Source organism: Bos indicus x Bos taurus, chromosome 20, assembly GCF_003369695.1.
Source record: "Bos indicus x Bos taurus breed Angus x Brahman F1 hybrid chromosome 20, Bos_hybrid_MaternalHap_v2.0, whole genome shotgun sequence".
Classification (NCBI taxonomy): Eukaryota; Metazoa; Chordata; class Mammalia; order Artiodactyla; family Bovidae; genus Bos; species Bos indicus x Bos taurus.
Genome location: NC_040095.1, coordinates 58494138 through 58512273, shown reverse-complemented (window position 1 = coordinate 58512273; position 18136 = coordinate 58494138). Strand labels below are relative to the sequence as shown.

The 18136-nt window shown below is 47.6% G+C and overlaps 1 protein-coding gene across 2 annotated transcripts in view; it reads left to right on the top strand.

Annotated features, from left to right (window-relative positions):
- TRIO (trio Rho guanine nucleotide exchange factor) overlaps window positions 1-18136 on the top strand; it is a 363125-nt gene that overhangs the window by 219397 nt on the left and 125592 nt on the right. For both annotated transcript variants that reach the window (XR_003507150.1, XM_027519979.1), the window contains exons 15-21: window positions 956-1122; window positions 3015-3134; window positions 4126-4317; window positions 4721-4870; window positions 8673-8787; window positions 12244-12359; window positions 15592-15714. Coding sequence is in view for 1 of the 2 variants with exons in the window: in XM_027519979.1 (XP_027375780.1) it covers window positions 956-1122; window positions 3015-3134; window positions 4126-4317; window positions 4721-4870; window positions 8673-8787; window positions 12244-12359; window positions 15592-15714 (983 nt within the window). In the remaining variant the exon portion in view is untranslated. The remainder of the gene's footprint in view (window positions 1-955; window positions 1123-3014; window positions 3135-4125; window positions 4318-4720; window positions 4871-8672; window positions 8788-12243; window positions 12360-15591; window positions 15715-18136) is intronic.

The window sequence follows — 18136 nt, the reverse complement described above, 5'->3', positions numbered from 1 at the left end:
ATTCTTCCGGCAAGAATACTGGAGTGGGTAGCCTTTCCCTTCTCCAGGGGATCTTCCCAACCCAGGGACTGAACCCCAGTCTCCTACATTGCAGGCAGTTTCTTTACCATCTGAGCCACCAGGGAAGCCCTCACCCACATGATATGGTCACATTTAACATTATGACTAGTGTACTTCCCCCTAATATTCTTTCATGTTATTTCAAGTGGCATGAAGTTTTGTTTTACAAATGATTTATTGTTTTATCTCCATGAATGAAAAGTAAACCCCAAGAAAATATTTTCATGTCCTTTGTTTTTTTTTTCTTAGTTTACATTTTACCAGCAGATGTCACTGTAGGCTCAAAACCGTGGAGGGGACTGTAGTGTTAGAAATTTAGCAGCAACTGCATACTGCATTACTCCTGTTACCCAAGTCAGATTCTGTGCTTTCTCAAGAGTTGAACGGATATGCGGTGGATACCAAAAATAAGCCAAAGTTCGCTCGTTTATAAAGGACTTCTCACTTTGATCAGATATCAGTATAGGAGGAAAAGCAGATAGATAGGTAATGAGTTTGGTTTGATTGTGCTTAGTCGCTCAGTCGTGTCCAGCTCTGCAGCCCCATGGACTGTAGCCCACCAGGCTCCTCTGTCCGTGGGGTTCTCCAGGCAAGAATACTGGAGTGGGTTGTCATGCCCTCCTCCTGGGAATCTTTCCAACCCAGATCTCCCGCGTTGGTTTGATTAGCTGTTCCTTAAATTTGGCTTTGGACCCCATCACGCTCATCCTCTGAGACACACTTGTGTGCTCGGAGGTGCACATAAACCGCCTCTGCTGGCTTCAGCCTTCCCAGTCACGGCTTGGCCCCCGCCGGGTAGGTAGGTCAGGTTCCAGGTGCAGCGTGTGCATCATGCACCCGTTAAGAACAGGTTGAAGCGCTGGTTGAACTCAGGGCGTCCCTTCAACGTCCACAGGTGTGGAGCTGCTTTGCGACAGAGATGTGGACATGGCCACGCGGGTCCAGGACCTCCTGGAGTTTCTGCACGAGAAGCAGCAGGAACTGGACCTCGCAGCTGAGCAGCACCGGAAGCACCTGGAGCAGTGCGTGCAGCTGCGCCACCTGCAGGCCGAGGTCAAGCAGGTAAAGGAACGGCCGGAGGTCCGAGCCAGGCCCACAGGGACCGTGTGCGAGCACTGGGAAAGGGTGGCCCTACATCACAGCCCTCCTGATGTAAGGGTAGAGCACACCCCCTGACGCAGCTGCAGCTAGCTGGAACAGCCAGTGCCCGGGCAGCCGTGCGCTTACTGCTCTAGTAGAAAAGCCTTCGCCACCCGGCAGGCCGATCACTTACGAGTCACCTCCACTTCGCTTGTTTTGTCATTGGTAATCTCTTGCCTGAAACTCTGAACATGGTGCTTCCTGGGCTGAATAAATATATGATTTTTTTTTTCCCTCCCCAAATAAGCTATTATCAGTCTGCCCCAGACCACAGGCTCTCTATGGCTGGGGTCTTCTTGTTTTGTCAGAACTCTATACTGCCACCTCCCAGATAGCATGGCAAAATAAAAATGAACATCTGGAACAGATTGGTTTCAGCTCAGTGCCTGTGGGATTCCATGCCTGTGTGTATTAAGCATGTCCGTGACACTTTACCTCATGAGCCAGGGAAGCCATGGAAGTATGGATTCCCAGGATTCTGGTAGATGCACAGAAAAACACAGGTTAAGTTTGATCAGAGGGGACTTAGTGGTTGCCAAATGGCTGCCAAATGGCCGTTGTAGCCCCAGCCATCACCTCCACATTCCAGGCATCAGGAAGGGAAAAGCATAACAAGAAAGCAGCAGCACCTGGATCAGTAAAGAAACATGTTCCCCAAATGCTCCCCAAAGCTCCTGCTTTGGTCTCAGTGGCTGAAATTACATCATACCTGTAGCAAGCTGTCATCATAGCTGAGAAGTGGCTTTATCTTAAGCTCTTTTCCCCAAGTTGGGATTTTTCTGAATAAAAGCGATGAGGAAAGTAGGTATTGGGTAGGTAACCAACCATTTCTGCTATAAGCGACTGTCCTGATTGACCTTCCACACTCCCCGTGGCTTCCACAGTCAGAACTGACTTCTGGTTCCGTGATGGAAACTGGTGGTGTGGTCCTGATTTTCAGTGGACAGCAGAGTTCATCCTTTGGTTCCTGTGCTGTCTCAGCACTGACGCTAATGTGGAGGATACGTTAGTGAGATCAAGGAGCTTATCAAGCAGTTTGGTTATTCTGCATGTTCCTCATGCCCTAAAGGAGTGAAAGATGCATGTATTTTTTATTATCAGGAAGTTCTTTGCAGTAGTAGGTTTTCTACCATGTGATTCTCAGTCTGTTTTGACCCATGGACTAATGATCACTCTTCTGGATGCTCAACCTTTTTCAGTTCTCACTTGAAACTAAACATGACAGAATTAATTTTACTTTTAGTTTTTAAAGTTAAGGTTTTATATATGTTTGTGCGTGTGTGTGTAAAATTTTGTTTTTTTTATTTTTGGTTGTGCCCCGTTCTTCCTTGCTGCCTGGGCTTTTCTCGAGTTGTGGCGAGTGGAGGCTACTCTCTAGCTGCGGTGTGCAGGCTTCTTATTGCAGTGGCTTGTCTCGTGGAGCACAGGCTGTTGGACGCGCTGGCCTCAGTGGTTGCCGCCCCCAGGCTCTAGAGCACAGGCTCAGTCATTGCGGTGCACGGGCTTAGTTGCTCCAAGGCTTGTGGGATCTTCCCGGACCAGGGAAGGAACCCGTGTGTCTCCTACACTGGTAGGCAGATTCTTTACCCCTGAGCCACCAGGGAGGCCCCAGAATTAATTTCAAAATGCAGCACTTAACGCTCAGATCGCACGGAAGGGAAGCAGGCAGTTGCCGGTAGGGTCACAAGGAAGTCAGTGCTCCGTGGCCAACAGGAGCCGCTTGACTGTTCAGCCCTCGGGCCGCGTCACCGCTGCACCGTGCCCGGACGCCCCGGGAGGGGCCGCTGCTGGGAGTCCCCTGTGTTGTGTTCTAGGTGCTGGGCTGGATCCGCAATGGAGAGTCCATGCTGAACGCCGGGCTCATCGCGGCCAGCTCGCTGCAGGAGGCAGAGCAGCTGCAGAGGGAGCACGAGCAGTTCCAGCACGCCATCGAGGTAGGGACCCTGGAGCCCTCGGATCCCGGCCCCTCCGGCCTCAGGGCCAGCCCGCTAGGCCCCGTCCTGCGGCCCCGACCCTGGGCCCAAGACAGCCATGCCTACAAACCTGCAGTTAGCGTATCACAGGAGCAGGTAGTCCAGCAAGTGCTGGATGTGCCCATGCCGCCAGTGTGACCTCACCACAAGGGTCCTGGAGGCTGAAGGGTGCCTCTTGCCGACCCCCTGCTGTCCCGTGGCTGGCAGGCCCCTGGCAGGAACACCTTGGCATCAGGGCGCCCAAGCTGGGGTCTTCGCTGAGGTTCCATCCATTTTGCTGGTCTCAGAGGCACAGCCCACTGCTGTGTAACCAGTCTTGACAGAGCAGGGCGTGTGCTGGGGGTGGGTTATTTTCATAGATCCAATGGATTTTCATAGATCCGTTGTCTGGCACGGACCTCCAGAGAGCACAGTTGGTTCATTCTTGGCTTTTTTTTTAACTGTGTCTCTCTCTTTTTTTTTTTTAAATCAATAGTTCTTGAAAACCTGACTTGTCCAAAGTATAAGGTCCAAGTGAAATAAAGAATGTTCACTTAGGCCACCTTTTTCTCCACTCGTTCATTTGCCTCTGGCTGCTCTTATGAGAAGGATCAATAGGCACAATACACTCGGAACATTTCAGCAGCTTTTTTTTTTTTAGAATATTGGCCGCTAAGGGTTTTTCCTACTATTTCTGAAAAGTTGAAAACCCTGCAGCCGAGACCCATGCTGGAAAATTCCTAAGGCATTTATTTCATCCTTCACTGGGCAAACACAAACAGTTGTGGGTCGGCATAAGGACTCCTTTCACTAACCTGCCGGCCGTGTTTTTCCGAGTGTCCTAATGAAATCGTGTTAACTGGAGTTGTTGTTTCCATGAAAGCAAGCAGACCTGAAGAAGCCGCAGCCTTCCCCGTGTGTGTGTGGCGTGACCCCCCAACTGAAGAGCCTCCCTCTCTCCCCTCCCCCTTAGAAGACACACCAGAGCGCCCTGCAGGTCCAGCAGAAGGCCGAAGCCATGCTGCAGGCCAATCACTACGACATGGACATGATCCGGGACTGTGCCGAGAAGGTCGCCTCACACTGGCAGCAGCTCATGCTCAAGATGGAAGACCGGCTGAAGCTGGTGAACGCGTCCGTGGCCTTCTACAAGACCTCAGAGCAGGTGGGGGCCCCTGCCCACGCATCCCCCGGGCCCGGCTCCCTCGGGCGACTCAGTCCCTGCCTGGCCAGGCATTCCCGGACCAGTCAAGTCCCAGCGTAGCAGAGAAGAGCAGCCCCATAGATTTAGGATTATTTTTGCTTATTAGGATTATTATTCCTTAGGTATCAAGGAATAACAGGTTGGAAAGGATCTGAGAAGAGACATCCCTTTTCCTCTTATTTAAATATATGTCCTGAAGCAGGGCAGATTGAGACAGGAAAATCCCCTTTCGTCTGTCCTTGTTCTGAAAAGTCCGTGTGCATCCCCATGTCCAGCGATGACCTCGGTACTCGGGCCAGGACCGGCCGCCCCTTCCGCCCCCTGCCGGGAGGCCCCACTGAGCCCCACCCCTGTCCCGCCTCAGGTCTGCAGCGTCCTGGAGAGCCTGGAGCAGGAGTACAAGAGGGAAGAGGACTGGTGCGGAGGGGCCGACAAGCTGGGCCCCAACTCCGAGACGGACCACGTCACCCCCATGATCAGCAAGCACCTCGAACAGAAGGAAGCATTCCTGAAGGTACGGAGTCAGCCTTTGGGGTGCTGGTCCCTTGCTCACGGGGTTTGTAGGCCCAGGAGGGTCCACCTGAGCCTGGGGAGTGCCTGGAAGCCTTCATCCCCGCACGCCTGCAGTGTAGGGAGTGATGGGGTGACCCTGCTACCCTGGTGGCTCATACGGTAAGAAATCCGCCTGTGATGTAGGAGACTTGGGTTCGATCCCTGGGTCGGGAAGATCACCTGGAGAAGGGAATGGCTACCCACACCAGTATTCCTGCCTGGAGAATCCCATAGACAGAGGAATCTGGCGGGCTACAGTCCATGGGGTCACGAAGAGTCAGACATGACTGAGTGACTATCACCTTTCACTTTTGCATCAGCAACAAGTTAACTGATCAGAGATCTTGAAGTCTTTTTTCAGTTGTGATTTACACTCTCCTACTTTTCACAGAGAAAGAGCTAGACAGAAATCTGTGTGTGTAAAGAATGGGTAGCAGTCCCAATACCAAGTGATTCTGAACTGACAAGCAGAAACTGATGTGCTGAAACAAAAGCGCTTAGAGCTCAAAATAATCTTCCTTTGGAAATTCAGCCTTTTTAGGAACAAAGACCATCTTGGAACATGTGTGAGCCCAGTGTAAAGTGGGCACAGTGCAGGAACACCTGGGGGTCACAGGACCAGTTACTAATACTTATTCAGGAAATGTTTCCTGCAAGAGAAATTTAATCCCATTCAGGCCCAGCTGGAAGTCTTAACTCTGAGAAGGTTTAAATAAGTCACTTTTCAAGGCTGTCTTGTTATAGTCACACATGAGTCACTGGTGTGCTTCACAACAGTTAATTTTAAAATGGGGTTGAAAGGTTTAGCTACATTAACTTGTAATAGTTTTCCACCTTGCATTCTTCCACTTGTGAAAACGACCTCCTGGGTTCTGCTGGTGGCCACTCAGACGTGTTGAAAATAGGTTTGGTGTTTACTGGCCATTGTTGCTTGAAGGAGTTTGGTTTTCCTCGTGGCTCCAGCATCCTGACCTTGCCGACACCATATCCGGTCACATTTAATCATTTCTGTTTCTGTTTCATTTTGAAGGTGATCCTCTGAGCTGACAGTTATTAGAGTTATTGTTTGGTCTGAGAGAACAAATTGTAACTCTTGGAAAACTCTTAAACCTAGTGTCTGACCTGTTACGAGCTTCTCCCACAGAGGTTTTCTTTTAAGCAAATCAAGGTGGGAAAACGGAGCTTCCTGGGATCTTCAGTTACAACTGTTCAAATAGAACCTGAAAGCCCCCCACCCTGCTTGTTGCTGCTGTTTAAGTTTACAAACAAAAATCAACACAGACCGGGTCAGATTCTTTCCTTCATCTAGGATTATGTCTTTGACGTGCTGGACATTGTTAAACATTTTATTGTAGAAGTTTAAAAATGTGTACAAAAATTGAGAGAATGGATAATGAACCCCTGTGTACTGCTCACCCAGATTCAGTAATTACCAACATGTGGGCATATGCCCATCTTTCCTGGGTAATTTTAAATTCTAGGTATTATGCCAGTTCATTTATAAGTACTTCTGTGTGTCTCTAAGCATTTAAATTCTTCCTTTCTAAAACCATTGAAGGTATGAAAGTGTTAGTCACTCAGTCGTGTCCGGCTCTTTTGTGACCCCATGGACTGTAGTCCGCCAGGCTTCTCTGTCCATGGGATTCTCCAGGCAAGAATACTGAAGTGGGTGGCCATTTCCTCCTCCAGGGGATTTTCCTGACCCAGGGATTGAACCCAGGTCTCCTGCATTGCCGGCAGATTCTTTACCATCTGAGCCGCTAGGGAATCCCTCTGAAACCATTCTGTAACCACAATACCATTATCGGATCTGAAAAAGTAATAACTTATTTTATGTAAAATCCAGCAGTGTTCAAATTTCTCCAGTTGTCCCATGAATTTGTTTCTATACCTGGTCTTAATTAAAATCCAGACAAGGCCCACGCATTGATTTGATTGGTATGTCTCTTAAATCTTAGTCTAAACCTATCCTCCCTTTTTCAATTAGCATTTATTAAGTAAAGAAATGAATTATTCATACTGCGGAGTTTCCCTCATCCCAGTTCTGATGATTGCATCCTGTGGGTCACTTAGCACCATCCTGGATTCTCTCCGTTTCCCTTGGCTGGATTGAGGGCCTCGATCAGGTTCCGGTTTGAGTGAATGTGTGGGGCATGCTTAGGGCGCCTCATGGTGCATGTGTGGGGCATGCTTAGGGCGCCTCACGGCTGATGCTGTGTATTTCCCACGGCATTGCCTCGGGACACACACCGTCTCCTCCTGCTGTCTCTGTGATCTGAGGCTTTATCAGTGCCCCAGACATGGTGAGCCCGTAGCCTCCCTCGTGCGCTTCCCCATCAGCCTTTAATCCGCTGGGTTTAGCTGCCAGTGGTGGTATCCCTTCATTAGAGCTGCACCAGGGCGGTAGTCGTATCGCTCCTTCTGTCTTGGTTAGATGGAATTATTTCCTCCTCAGTTATTTGGTTACGCTAGAATAGAGTTTGGCCAAATAATGTGGGATTTATGCGTGACCGTTTCCCTCTGTTGATGATTTTCAGAATAATGAGCTGTTTCCCTGGCAACCTCTGCCTGTGATCAATGTGTTCTTGTAGCATCATCATGGATTTTAACATTTGGTGTGTTTCAGGCACTCATTGAAATCAGGTGTATGTCTTTTCATATCCTAAACTTGTCCTGCTGGTGACAGCCCCTTCCAGTCAGGCTGGCTCGGATGTCCTTTTGACATGACCCTAGCAGTCTTCATGGCTTTCTTGCTGTTTGTCATGACAGCTTATTTCAATCTGATCAGTAGAGGCTCATGGTGTATTTTTCTCATTAAAAATAAAGATACCGCATTCCCTGAAAATGCCTAGGAACAGTGCCCTGCCCACTGATGATGAGCGTCCCTCGTGCCCAGGCTGTGGGCTCTTAGTACCGTTCACTTACAAGAAGGACATGGAGCTCCTTGAGGAAAAGATTGACTCCAGATCTGGGCTAAGCAATGGGCAAGATATTTCCCTTTCTAATATAGTTAAGGGATTTCAATCCCTTTAATCCCCCTGAACCATTTTGATTTATATTTATCTGTCTTCTGTTAAATGAAACTCTAATACATTAATGAAATTACTTATTTGACTTCTAAACATGTGCTATTGGTTGTCTGTTACCGCAGTAAAACCGTGTAACAAACCACCGTGCAGTTCAGTGGCTTAAACCAAAGGGTTACAGGCTAAGACCTGACGGCTAAGTGCATTTACTCCCATTGATTTAAGTGTCATCCGTGGCTGCCTTCAGCTACAGTGGGCAGGTTGAGTAGGTACAGCAGAGACACGGAGACTGCATGACTCGAGATCTGAAAATACATATTGTCTGCCCTCTGCAGAATTCCCAGCACGGTTTAGCCCAGCCCTCCAACTTAGAGTTTCTCCCAGGGCTGCGATCAAGGTATTGGCCAGGGATGCAGTCACCTCAAGGCTAAACTGGGAAGAAAGGCTTTACTTCCCCTCTGGCTGCGGCTCAGTGGTCACCTTCAGACCCTGGCCCCCTGGACCTCGCCACAGGGCAGCTCTCAACATAGCCGCTGGCTTCATTGGAGCAAGGGCGCCAAGACTGAGTTGTTGTTTTTTTTAATTGCAATGGGATTCAGCCTATGTATTCTTCAGACGGCAAATTGACCAGATGGACGCTTTAGATGTGTGATAGAGCTCCATGCTCCCATCAGTCGTATACACCGAAGACATGTCTGTGTGAACCCTGTGAACACATTGCTCTGCTTTGTTGCTTAGGCTTGCACGCTTGCCAGGAGGAACGCGGACGTCTTCCTGAAGTACCTGCACAGGAACAGCGTGAACATGCCAGGCATGGTGACGCACATCAAGGCCCCCGAGCAGCAAGTGAAAAGTGAGTGCGCCAGGGCTCGGCTGGCAGGGCAGCCAACAGCGCGTGCTTGGGCATCTTCTCCAGGGCTGCGTTTCATCTTTAAAAATTGTTTTTGGTGTTTTTATTTTTTTTTTCAGTTATGAAAGTATGATATCACATTTACAGGAGACTTGAAAGACACAGAACTAAGTTACATATAGTTCCACTATATATTACAATTTTTAAGTAGATAGTTAAGACTTTTAGTTGGGGTTACAATATCAAACTCTCAAAAATTTGTAGAATGAAAATACAGAGCAATAGAGGATATAGTAGACCTGAAAAGCACTCTGCACCAGTTCAACACAATTAAGATTTATACAGTTTTCACACAACAGTAAGATACAAATTCTATTCAAGTTCTCATAGACTATAAACAAGGAGACACTGGAACATATGCAGGGACATAAAACAATGTGCAAGAATTTCATGGTCTAAAGGTATTGAAGTCATACAGGGTCTGTTCTCTTATCCCTGTGGAATTATGTTAGAAATCAGTATCAAAAGATATATGAAAAGAACCCATTTTTTCAAGAGCAATGTGACATTTACCAAGAGAGATCTTTGACTTAGCCATTGAAAGCCTCAATAAAGTTAGGAGACTGAAAAATCACAGAGGGTGATTGCAGAGAAGAAAGCGTGTAAATGAGAAACTAATGTCAAAATGAGGAATTAATATCAAAGATACTGTAAAAACCCCACATACTTGGAAATTAAATGTCCACGAGGGGCTCATTATAAATGTCTTTTTAATACCATTAAAGTTAATCATAAGTTATCTTACTTCAGTAATAAAATATTTAATAAACATAGGTTTATAATTTATTGAGTCAAGTTGAGGGAGAAAATGCAACATGTTCAAGATATTTATTAACATTGACTGTTTTATTCAAAGTGAGTGAAAATATGAATCAGGGAAAAAATGAAAACCAGAATTATCTATAGGCCAATTATTTTTAAAAGTTTAAATCACAGAAATGATAAACCCGTTTCATTGCTACACTGTGTTACCAGTTTTATATACTTAAAGCATTATTAATAAAAGCAAATTGCAAAAGAAAGTTATGTAGATGGGTATCCTTTGAGTTTAAAAATCTGTAAAAACCATATACACACATTCGGAAATGCATCGAAAAAGACCTGGGAGCAATTATACTAGACTGTAGGTAGGGTTGAGACAAGTGGAAGTTAAGGCTACTAATAAAAGCCATAGAATTCTGATTGACTATTTTGCAATAAAAATGCATCCAAGTGATATATCACTTTCAACTTAATCGTAATTGTTTCTACAAGTTGAATTGGAATGACATGGAAATGGGTCCTCAGGAAATGGGAGTTGTTTAAAACTATCGATACTCGGGCATTGTTCTATCAGCTTCCATCCTCACCTGAGCCTCAGCACTGCCTCAGACAGAGGCTACAGAAATAATAGACTAGAAAAGACTTAGAGCCATTTCATTTTAAGTGGTAGGTTAATTTTTTGACAGGCTTCAAGTTTCAGTCCTAATTAGTTTCACTAAGCTAGTTCACTTTTTCAAGCAAAGAGACCATAGCAATACCAACCACCAAGCTGCGGGTACGTGCGACTCGCAGGCTCCTGCTTCTCACAGCACTCAGCAATGAGGAACTTGGTAAATGTTCGTGGAAAAGTTGTTTTCCAATAAAGTTATATTCTAGGTATCACTTATTTGATTTGCAATTCCAGTTGGGGAATCTTTCTCTAAAGTTTTTTTTTTTTTAATCTGTTTACTTTATTAACTTCTTGAGTAAAAACAGACTCACTGTAAAGGATTTTTAAAGCGTACAGACTTTATAAATACCTAACTCCTTTGCCTGTGGTAACCTCTGTGAGGACCTTTGTGCATCCTTCTGTGTGTGTAGGTGGACGTGCGGATATAAACATGCTTAGCTTCAACTCATCCATCTGGCTTTTTAGTTTTTGTGGTGGTTTTTTTTTTTTTTTAATCACAATGGGACCATATTCCCCTGCAATTTTCTTCTTTCGCTTAGTAATAATCTTACTCTATATCAGAATTTAGAGGTCTGGTCTGTTGTTTTTCTTGTCCAGCATTGTACTGATTCCGTAATTGATTTAACATGACCCCTAATTGACGTTCTCCTATGTTGCTGCCAGTTTTTGCAAGAGCATCTCGGTGCGTGTGCATCTGTACAGGTCGTGTTGGGAGCTTGTGTCAGCAACGTATCTGAAAGATCAATTCCTGGTTGAAGGGTGTGCACACCTCGCTGTCATTACCTGTCACTCAGTTACCATCTGCTGGGTCTGTACTCCATTTCCCTGCCTCAGTAATACACATACGCAGGTTTCCTCCGTCCCTCCAGCCCAGGAAGATGGCAGAAACTGATCCCTTTGCTTGAGTGAGATGAAATGTGTGTCCATACTTTTCACTGGCCACATACCATTTCATAAAATCACAACCTTCATGTTTGTATGCTTTGCTCGTTTTGCCAACAGGTTATTCACATTTTTCCCATTCACTAGTCAGTAAATTCAGAGAAGGCAATGGCACCCCACTCCAGTACTCTTGCCTGGAAAATCCCATGGACAGAGAAGCCTGGTGGGCTGCAGTCCATGGGGTCGATAAGAGTTGGGCACGACTGAGCGACTTCACTTTCACTTTTCACTTTCATGCATTGGAGAAGGAAATGGCAACCCACTCCAGTGTTCTTGCCTGGAGAATCCCAGGGACAGGGGAGCCTGGTGGGCTGCCGTTTATGAGGTCGCAGAGTCAGACACGACTGAAGCGACTTAGCAGCAGCAGTAGCAGTCAGTAAATTAGATCCATGTCTCATATGTTCCCAGTGGTTTTTCTGGGCTCTTAATTGGTGTAATATTTTTACATGTGTACTGTTTTATTTGATCATGACAATTTTAATTCTCATATAATCAGATTGTTGTCTTACGTTTTCCTTTCTGGCTTCGTGCTTCTCAACTTCACGTTCTTTCCTCTCCTGAGAGTTTGGTTTTGGTTTTGTTTTTAACACCCATCATTTTCTTCTATTGTGCCACCATTTTGACTGGCATCTTTTTTTTTGTAAATTAATTTATTAATTTTAATTGGAGGCCCGCTGAAGTTCCTTCTGCGGGAATGTTCTCACAGTCTCGCACAAAATACCTAATAATGGTGTTTTCCCAGGCATCCTCAGATTTCCCCAACAAGGGGCGCAGTCGCTACCCCACTGACCCTGCCGACCTGAGGGGTTAGAGGCTGGCTCAGTGTCCAGTGACCTCAGTCTTAAGAGTGGGCTGGGGCGGTCTGTACAGGCGTGTGAAGACGACCGGGCGGGCAGGCAGCGTGGCTCAGTATCTGATGATCTGCCGTGGCACTTGCATTAAAACCTTTCTAAACAGAAATGCGTGTCCTTCCCGGGCGTGCTGACCACCGCGGGCCCCGCCGGGGGCGCTCTGCTCTCTCTCAGATATCTTGAACGAGCTCTTCCAGCGGGAGAACAGGGTGCTGCACTACTGGACCATGAGGAAGCGGCGGCTGGACCAGTGCCAGCAGTTCGTGGTCTTCGAGCGAAGCGCCAAGCAGGTCAGTGCCCCGGCCGGCTCCCCGCGCTCAGGCCGCCGCCGTCAGCTGGGCAGCTGCTGACCCCGCGGTGGGGGGCGTGTCCGCCCTCGTGAGCGGACACCATTGCCGTGCCTTTCACTTAAGTTCGTTGCAGGACAACCCCACGGCCTCACGCACGTGCGGCCTCGGTGATTTTGGCCTCAACAAGCGTGCCATTCGGCTCTGCCCAGCAGTCACCATCATGATTTCAGTCACTGGAAAATAATACAGGGGTCGCTTTTTACATCGCTGTGTCTATATTTTCAAGATACAAATTGTGCTCTTTAGATAAATGGAGCTAAAGTTAAGAACTGTGGCAGTATTTCTCAGAATTCAGTAGAGTCGAAAAACTCTGCCGTGCCTTTGGCTAAGGCAGAGACATCGAGAGGGTGCGTTTGCCATATCGCCCCCACCCCTCGGAAGTCATTTTGGGAATCAAGGCCTTCAGCCCCGATGATCAGTGGTGGAGGTCGTTTTAGGGTAAAGTCTGTCTGATTGTAACTCAAACAGGAAGATTCCCGTCACTTCTCTTTGGCCTTAACAGTTGCATAAGAATCCGTAAACTGTTAGCGCAGAGTCTGGAGGGTCGGGGGCAGGGAGGGGAGGGGGCTTTCTCGGAACCCCGTGAGCCGTCTCAGTCCCCGGGGCCTCCCCAGGGCTCCTGGTCCCCGGGGACCGCGCCAGACCTGCACCATCTGCCCCATCCTCCTGGAAACTTGATGTGGGCCTGACCCAGAGTAGGCATACAGTCACAGAAAGGTTGTTTTTCTCCGCACAGGTTTCCCTCTTGGGGAACAGACTCTGTTTAATCTGGTAGATGTCAGTCTCGCTGTGGGGCCTGCTGCCCAGAACTGCTTGGCATCCCAGGGCGGGAGCAGGTTTCGGGGTCCCTGGACCTGGCGCCCTCTCCCTCATCTTGACTGACTCTCCAGGATGCAGTGATCGTAATGCCCAGCAGGGGCGGCGAGGAGTAGTATTTTTTAGTGTTTAAAGTCCACTTTCTTAACATTTTTAAAAAGAGAATCCAACCATATTTCAAATTGACAGGGGCCTGATTTGATTTCTAATTAGAGATGGTTTCATCATCTTCTCTCACACATCTTTCTTATCTCTCTGTTGAAAGACAAGGAGTCATTCAGTGACAGAGAACAAAGTTGTTCTCTTGACGAAGTATTTCCCTTGACAAAGAGTAATAATGGAACATGCTGCCGCTGTTTCCTAAAGTCAGCTCATTTGCCGAAAATTTAAGATGATTCAGTTTTTGCTGTGACAGAGGATGACCGTCAGCCCTGCGGCCCAGTTGGGCTGGGCTCTGGTCTGCACAGTAACAGCACACGTGCAGGAAATACCGAGTGTGTGGGACACGCTGGTCTTGGTGGCCCCGGCTGGCTCAAGGGTTTGGGATGAGGCCCTGGGGTTCCAGGTGGGCCTGTGGCCGGCGACCCAGGCTCTGCTCTGCGCCCCTCGGGGTTCCGAGCTGCTCCTCCCTCCCTTATCTCCACCCCTGCAAGCTGGCATTCAGTTCAGGGCTCGTTCTTGTTTCTTTTTCCCCTCTCCTTATCGCGCACTGTCGGTATCTCCCAGCCCTGGCCTCCCGTTTCTGGTGTCCAGATTTAGAGACCCCACCTCCCTCCTGGCCTGTCTCCACTGTGGCCTTAACCAAAGCCGAAGTGGACCTGAGGCTCCCCACGTGCCATGTCCCCCCGTGTTTTCCCTGATTCCTGCCTTCCCCTCATCTTCCCATCCCCACCCCTTCATCGGGTTCCTCTGCCCTCCCCTCTCCCCGTCTGAGCCAGCTCGGGAACCAGCCCAGCCGTGTCCTGTCTACACCTCTGGGCCAGTTTGCTAACCTGTGTTGCTTCCTTGCCAATTCCTTTTCCATACAGCAACCCCATTCACTTCCAGGCCAAAGACCCAGGCCCTGTGACCCCCAAGGTTCCCCGCGTCACCCTCCAGCCTCCCCCTGCCCAGGGCCCTTCCCTCCCAGCCCATCCCTTCTCAGCCCAGGAGTCCCTCCAGGTCACAAGGACAGGGCCCTGGCCTCTCCCATCCCGAGCGCCCCCCTCAGCACCTGCCTGCGTGGTAGACACTCAGGCACCCCTCCCTCTGTGAGCAGAACCGCTAGGGACCTTTGAGGGAACTGACCTCCATGGTTTCTGCCTTGATTCAGTGTCAGCATTGCTTTCAAGGTGGAATAGCCTCACTCCGGCAAAACAAAAGTAAATTCTCAGCGAGGATGGTGCACAGCAAGTTTTCTGGGTTGTGGCTTTTTTTTTTTTTTTTTTTTTCAAAAATAAAAGTGTTAATAGAGACAGTGATGTTTCTGTTGCTAGACCAGCAAATCACACTGGACCCAGAGATTATGAGGGCCGATATGAAAGCATTTTTGCTTTCATATGTTTTTTCTATAGTGTTCCTTTTTTAGATTCGTATGTTTAAGCAAGTTTGATTTCATTTGTGATGTAGGCCCGTAGAAGGGGAAGAAGGGGAAAAACTGCTTCCATCTAAAAACATGAAGGAGTGAATAGGAGTTAGACTGTATCCTTCTCTTGCAGCCTGAGCCTGGCCAGCCCCCCTCTCCCCAGGGGGGATCATCTCTCTCCTCCATCCAGGAGGTTGAGCCTCGGCTCCCTTCAGCCTGGCCCGGAGCATCTTACACGTAATGAGGAGGCTCCTCTGTGGGAGCCCCCAAAAGCCAAGTGGGTGCTGCCTGAGGGCCCACTGAAGGCGGGAACAGGGAGAAAGGCCTCAAGCTGCACGTTTGAAAGTTGGGCCTTTGCTCCTGCTTTCTTTTCTTTCTTTCTTTTTTTTTTATTAGTTAGAACTCCCCAGGAAGGTTCTCAAGTCCCTTGACGTGAATGTCAGTGTTCAGCAGTTCCAGGTCTCCGACCTCATGCACGCTGTGTCAGTACTCCTGAGGAATGATGTTCACTGCACGTTTACGGTCCTTTAGGTCCAAGGTCGTAAGAAACACTTGAACTTATTAGGCCTTGTGGATGCCCAAGTGACACGATCCCATTTTTCCAGAATGTCAACTTTTTCTTCTCCTTTTGGAAGGAAGTTACACGCTTGAGACTCTCGTCTCTCTTTGAGGGAGCATTTCTAGCTGGCGGGCCAGCCCGGGCCTGCGGATGTTTAAATGAGATGCTGGGAAGCCGGGCCTTGCTTCACCGCCGCCAAGGCCTGAACTCTCTCCCACTCCTTCCACGTCTAGGCTCTGGAGTGGATCCACGACAGCGGGGAGTTCTACCTCTCCACCCACACGTCCACGGGCTCAAGCATCCAGCACACCCAGGAGCTGCTGAAGGAGCATGAGGACTTCCAGATCACCGCCAAGGTGAGCCTGCGGCAGCCCCAGGCCTGAGTGGCTGCCAGGTGTTGCCCAGATAACCTCGAACCACATGTGTGTGCACGCTCAGTCATGTCTGACTCTGTGTGACCCATGGACCGTAGCCACCGGGCTCCTATGTCCATGGGAGTCTGCAGGCAAGAATACTGGAGTGGGTTGCCATTTCCTTCTCCAGGGGATCTTCCCGACCCAGGGATTGAACCCACACAGGAGACTTCTTTACCATCTGAGCCACCAGGGAAGCCTATTTTGTATAAATAAGGTCTTAAAAATGTTGTTGAAGATGTGCCTTATAAAATGGAGGAACGGGGTGAGCCAGAGGGGCTGTTAGACCTTAATTCAGGGATGATTCTGAGCCCTTTTCATGCTGTCCCCACCTGTGCCTACATTTATCTGTTTCCTCTTGTTCCTCTGATTTTCTGGAAAGCCCTACAACATCCTTTATTTTTTCTTGCTTCTTGGTCCTTTTCGTTATTCTTCTCTTATTTTCATTCTGTTTTATTTCCCAAGGTATTTTCCAAGTACTTGCTATGTTTACGGAATGCTGGTGTTCCCAGCTTGACTTAGGCGGGTCCTGTGGGTGTTTCCTTTCCTTGTCTTAAGCAGTGAAAACTGTTACAGTAGCATCGCACCCGGATACAGTAGCATCATGCCTGGCTGTCTGGGTTTGATGGTTGGCACAGTTTATGTCAGTAGCTATTCATAGGCTTATACAACTGGAGGCATTTTCACTTCCCTGCAGAATTAAATACAGCTCTATGGCATAGACAGCACGTATGACTATGAATTTTTAAGCAAGTATGTAAGAATTCACACATCGGCATGAATATTTTCTCAATTCAAATACATATTTGCAGGGCTAATTCCTTTTTTTAAAAACCACAAAACATTTTTGAGGTTTTTAGGCTTATCTTCTCAACTGGTGGTATTTTTGTTTTTCAGAGTTTTGAATATGCATTCTTTGTACAGTTTTCAGAAGCACCTCTGTTTTGGATGATTTTAAGGTTTTAGAAAAAGTTGGAAATAAGTTCAGATTTAAGAGTAGAAAATCAGTGGTCAAGCTGGGTAGCAATTGTGGTTAAAGAGTAGTCTTCCTGTAAGGTAAGAAGATTGATTTTCTCAGGTGGCCCTTAACTTGGCTTTGAGAACATATCAATGGGGAATTTTTAAATCATTTAGGATGACAACAGCTACTTTGTATCATGTCGACTTGTACTTTTTCACACTTTCTGTAGCGATTTCTGACTTCCCGTTAATCTTCCCTGGGCATTGCTCCCCCGGGCCCCGCCCCCACCACAAGCTGTAAATTCATTTTTTCGTTCGGCCTCTGGATTCTGGGTTGTGGGAACCCACGGTCTCTGTTCTGGAGGAGCCCACAGTCCAGTGGGGCTCGGCAGGTAGCCTTGGTGTTCAGTGGGGGTTTACACCCAGAGGGGCCACGGGTGCTCCGAGGGGGCTCCCACCTGCTCAGTTGAGGGGAGCTGGCCTTTGCTGCCTCTGCAGGTAAGCATCACGTCTTTGCCTTCGCTTCCTCTAGCTCCAGCACGGCTTTGGCTGTGTAATTGTTATTTTTTGTTAGTAATTGGATAATAAATACAGTTATTATGTGCATTTGATGATTTTTATTTGTTTCTTGAGTATCCTTCGGTTATAAAGATACAAAGAAAATGCCTAAGATACCACTCAAGTAGATTGAAGTTTTGCTTCTTTGCCCCAACTTAAATCCCCGTGAATGCTGTGCTCTGCTGGCCGCATGTGCAGCCAGACAGCCGTTCTGCACAACTTGGGGGATGCACCCTGCACACAGGGGTGCGAATGCCACCGTCTAGGACTGAGCATCGTGGTAGCTTTGTGCCACCAGTAGAGGCTGTACAAAGGGGCTTTCCCATTATTCCTAAATTTTCTTTTTCCTCAAACTTGGCTTGTGGTTTTTGGAAGAATGAGCAGTAAGAGGCATATTTTTGGCTCACATTTTGTAAAAAAAAATAAACATCTAAAATCATAGGTGAAATTTGACCTTTTTATTTTCCAAATACACAGAGCTGTTTCATCTATTGGGTATACGGAATTCTTTTTGCTAAGAGGAACTCATGGATTTTGAAAAGAGCAACTTGCACTTTTTATTTTTTTAGCATTTTTTTCTATGGTTTCTGGCTACTTTTCTTTTTCATCAGACAACTCTCGCTGTGGTGCTGGGAAAAGTCATTTAGTTTTTCTTGTTGAAGTAAGGCCCTTGCTCACCTGTCCCCCTCCGTCTTACTATCTCCTAAGAAGTCATTTTTCTCTTGTTATATAGAGAAACCTTCTTGCTCTGATATGACATCTTCCAATCCAGTAGTTACATAATTAGTAATCTCACGTTTTCAGGGTTAATGGAAATAAAGCCTCGCCTCACCGTCTGATTAAGGCT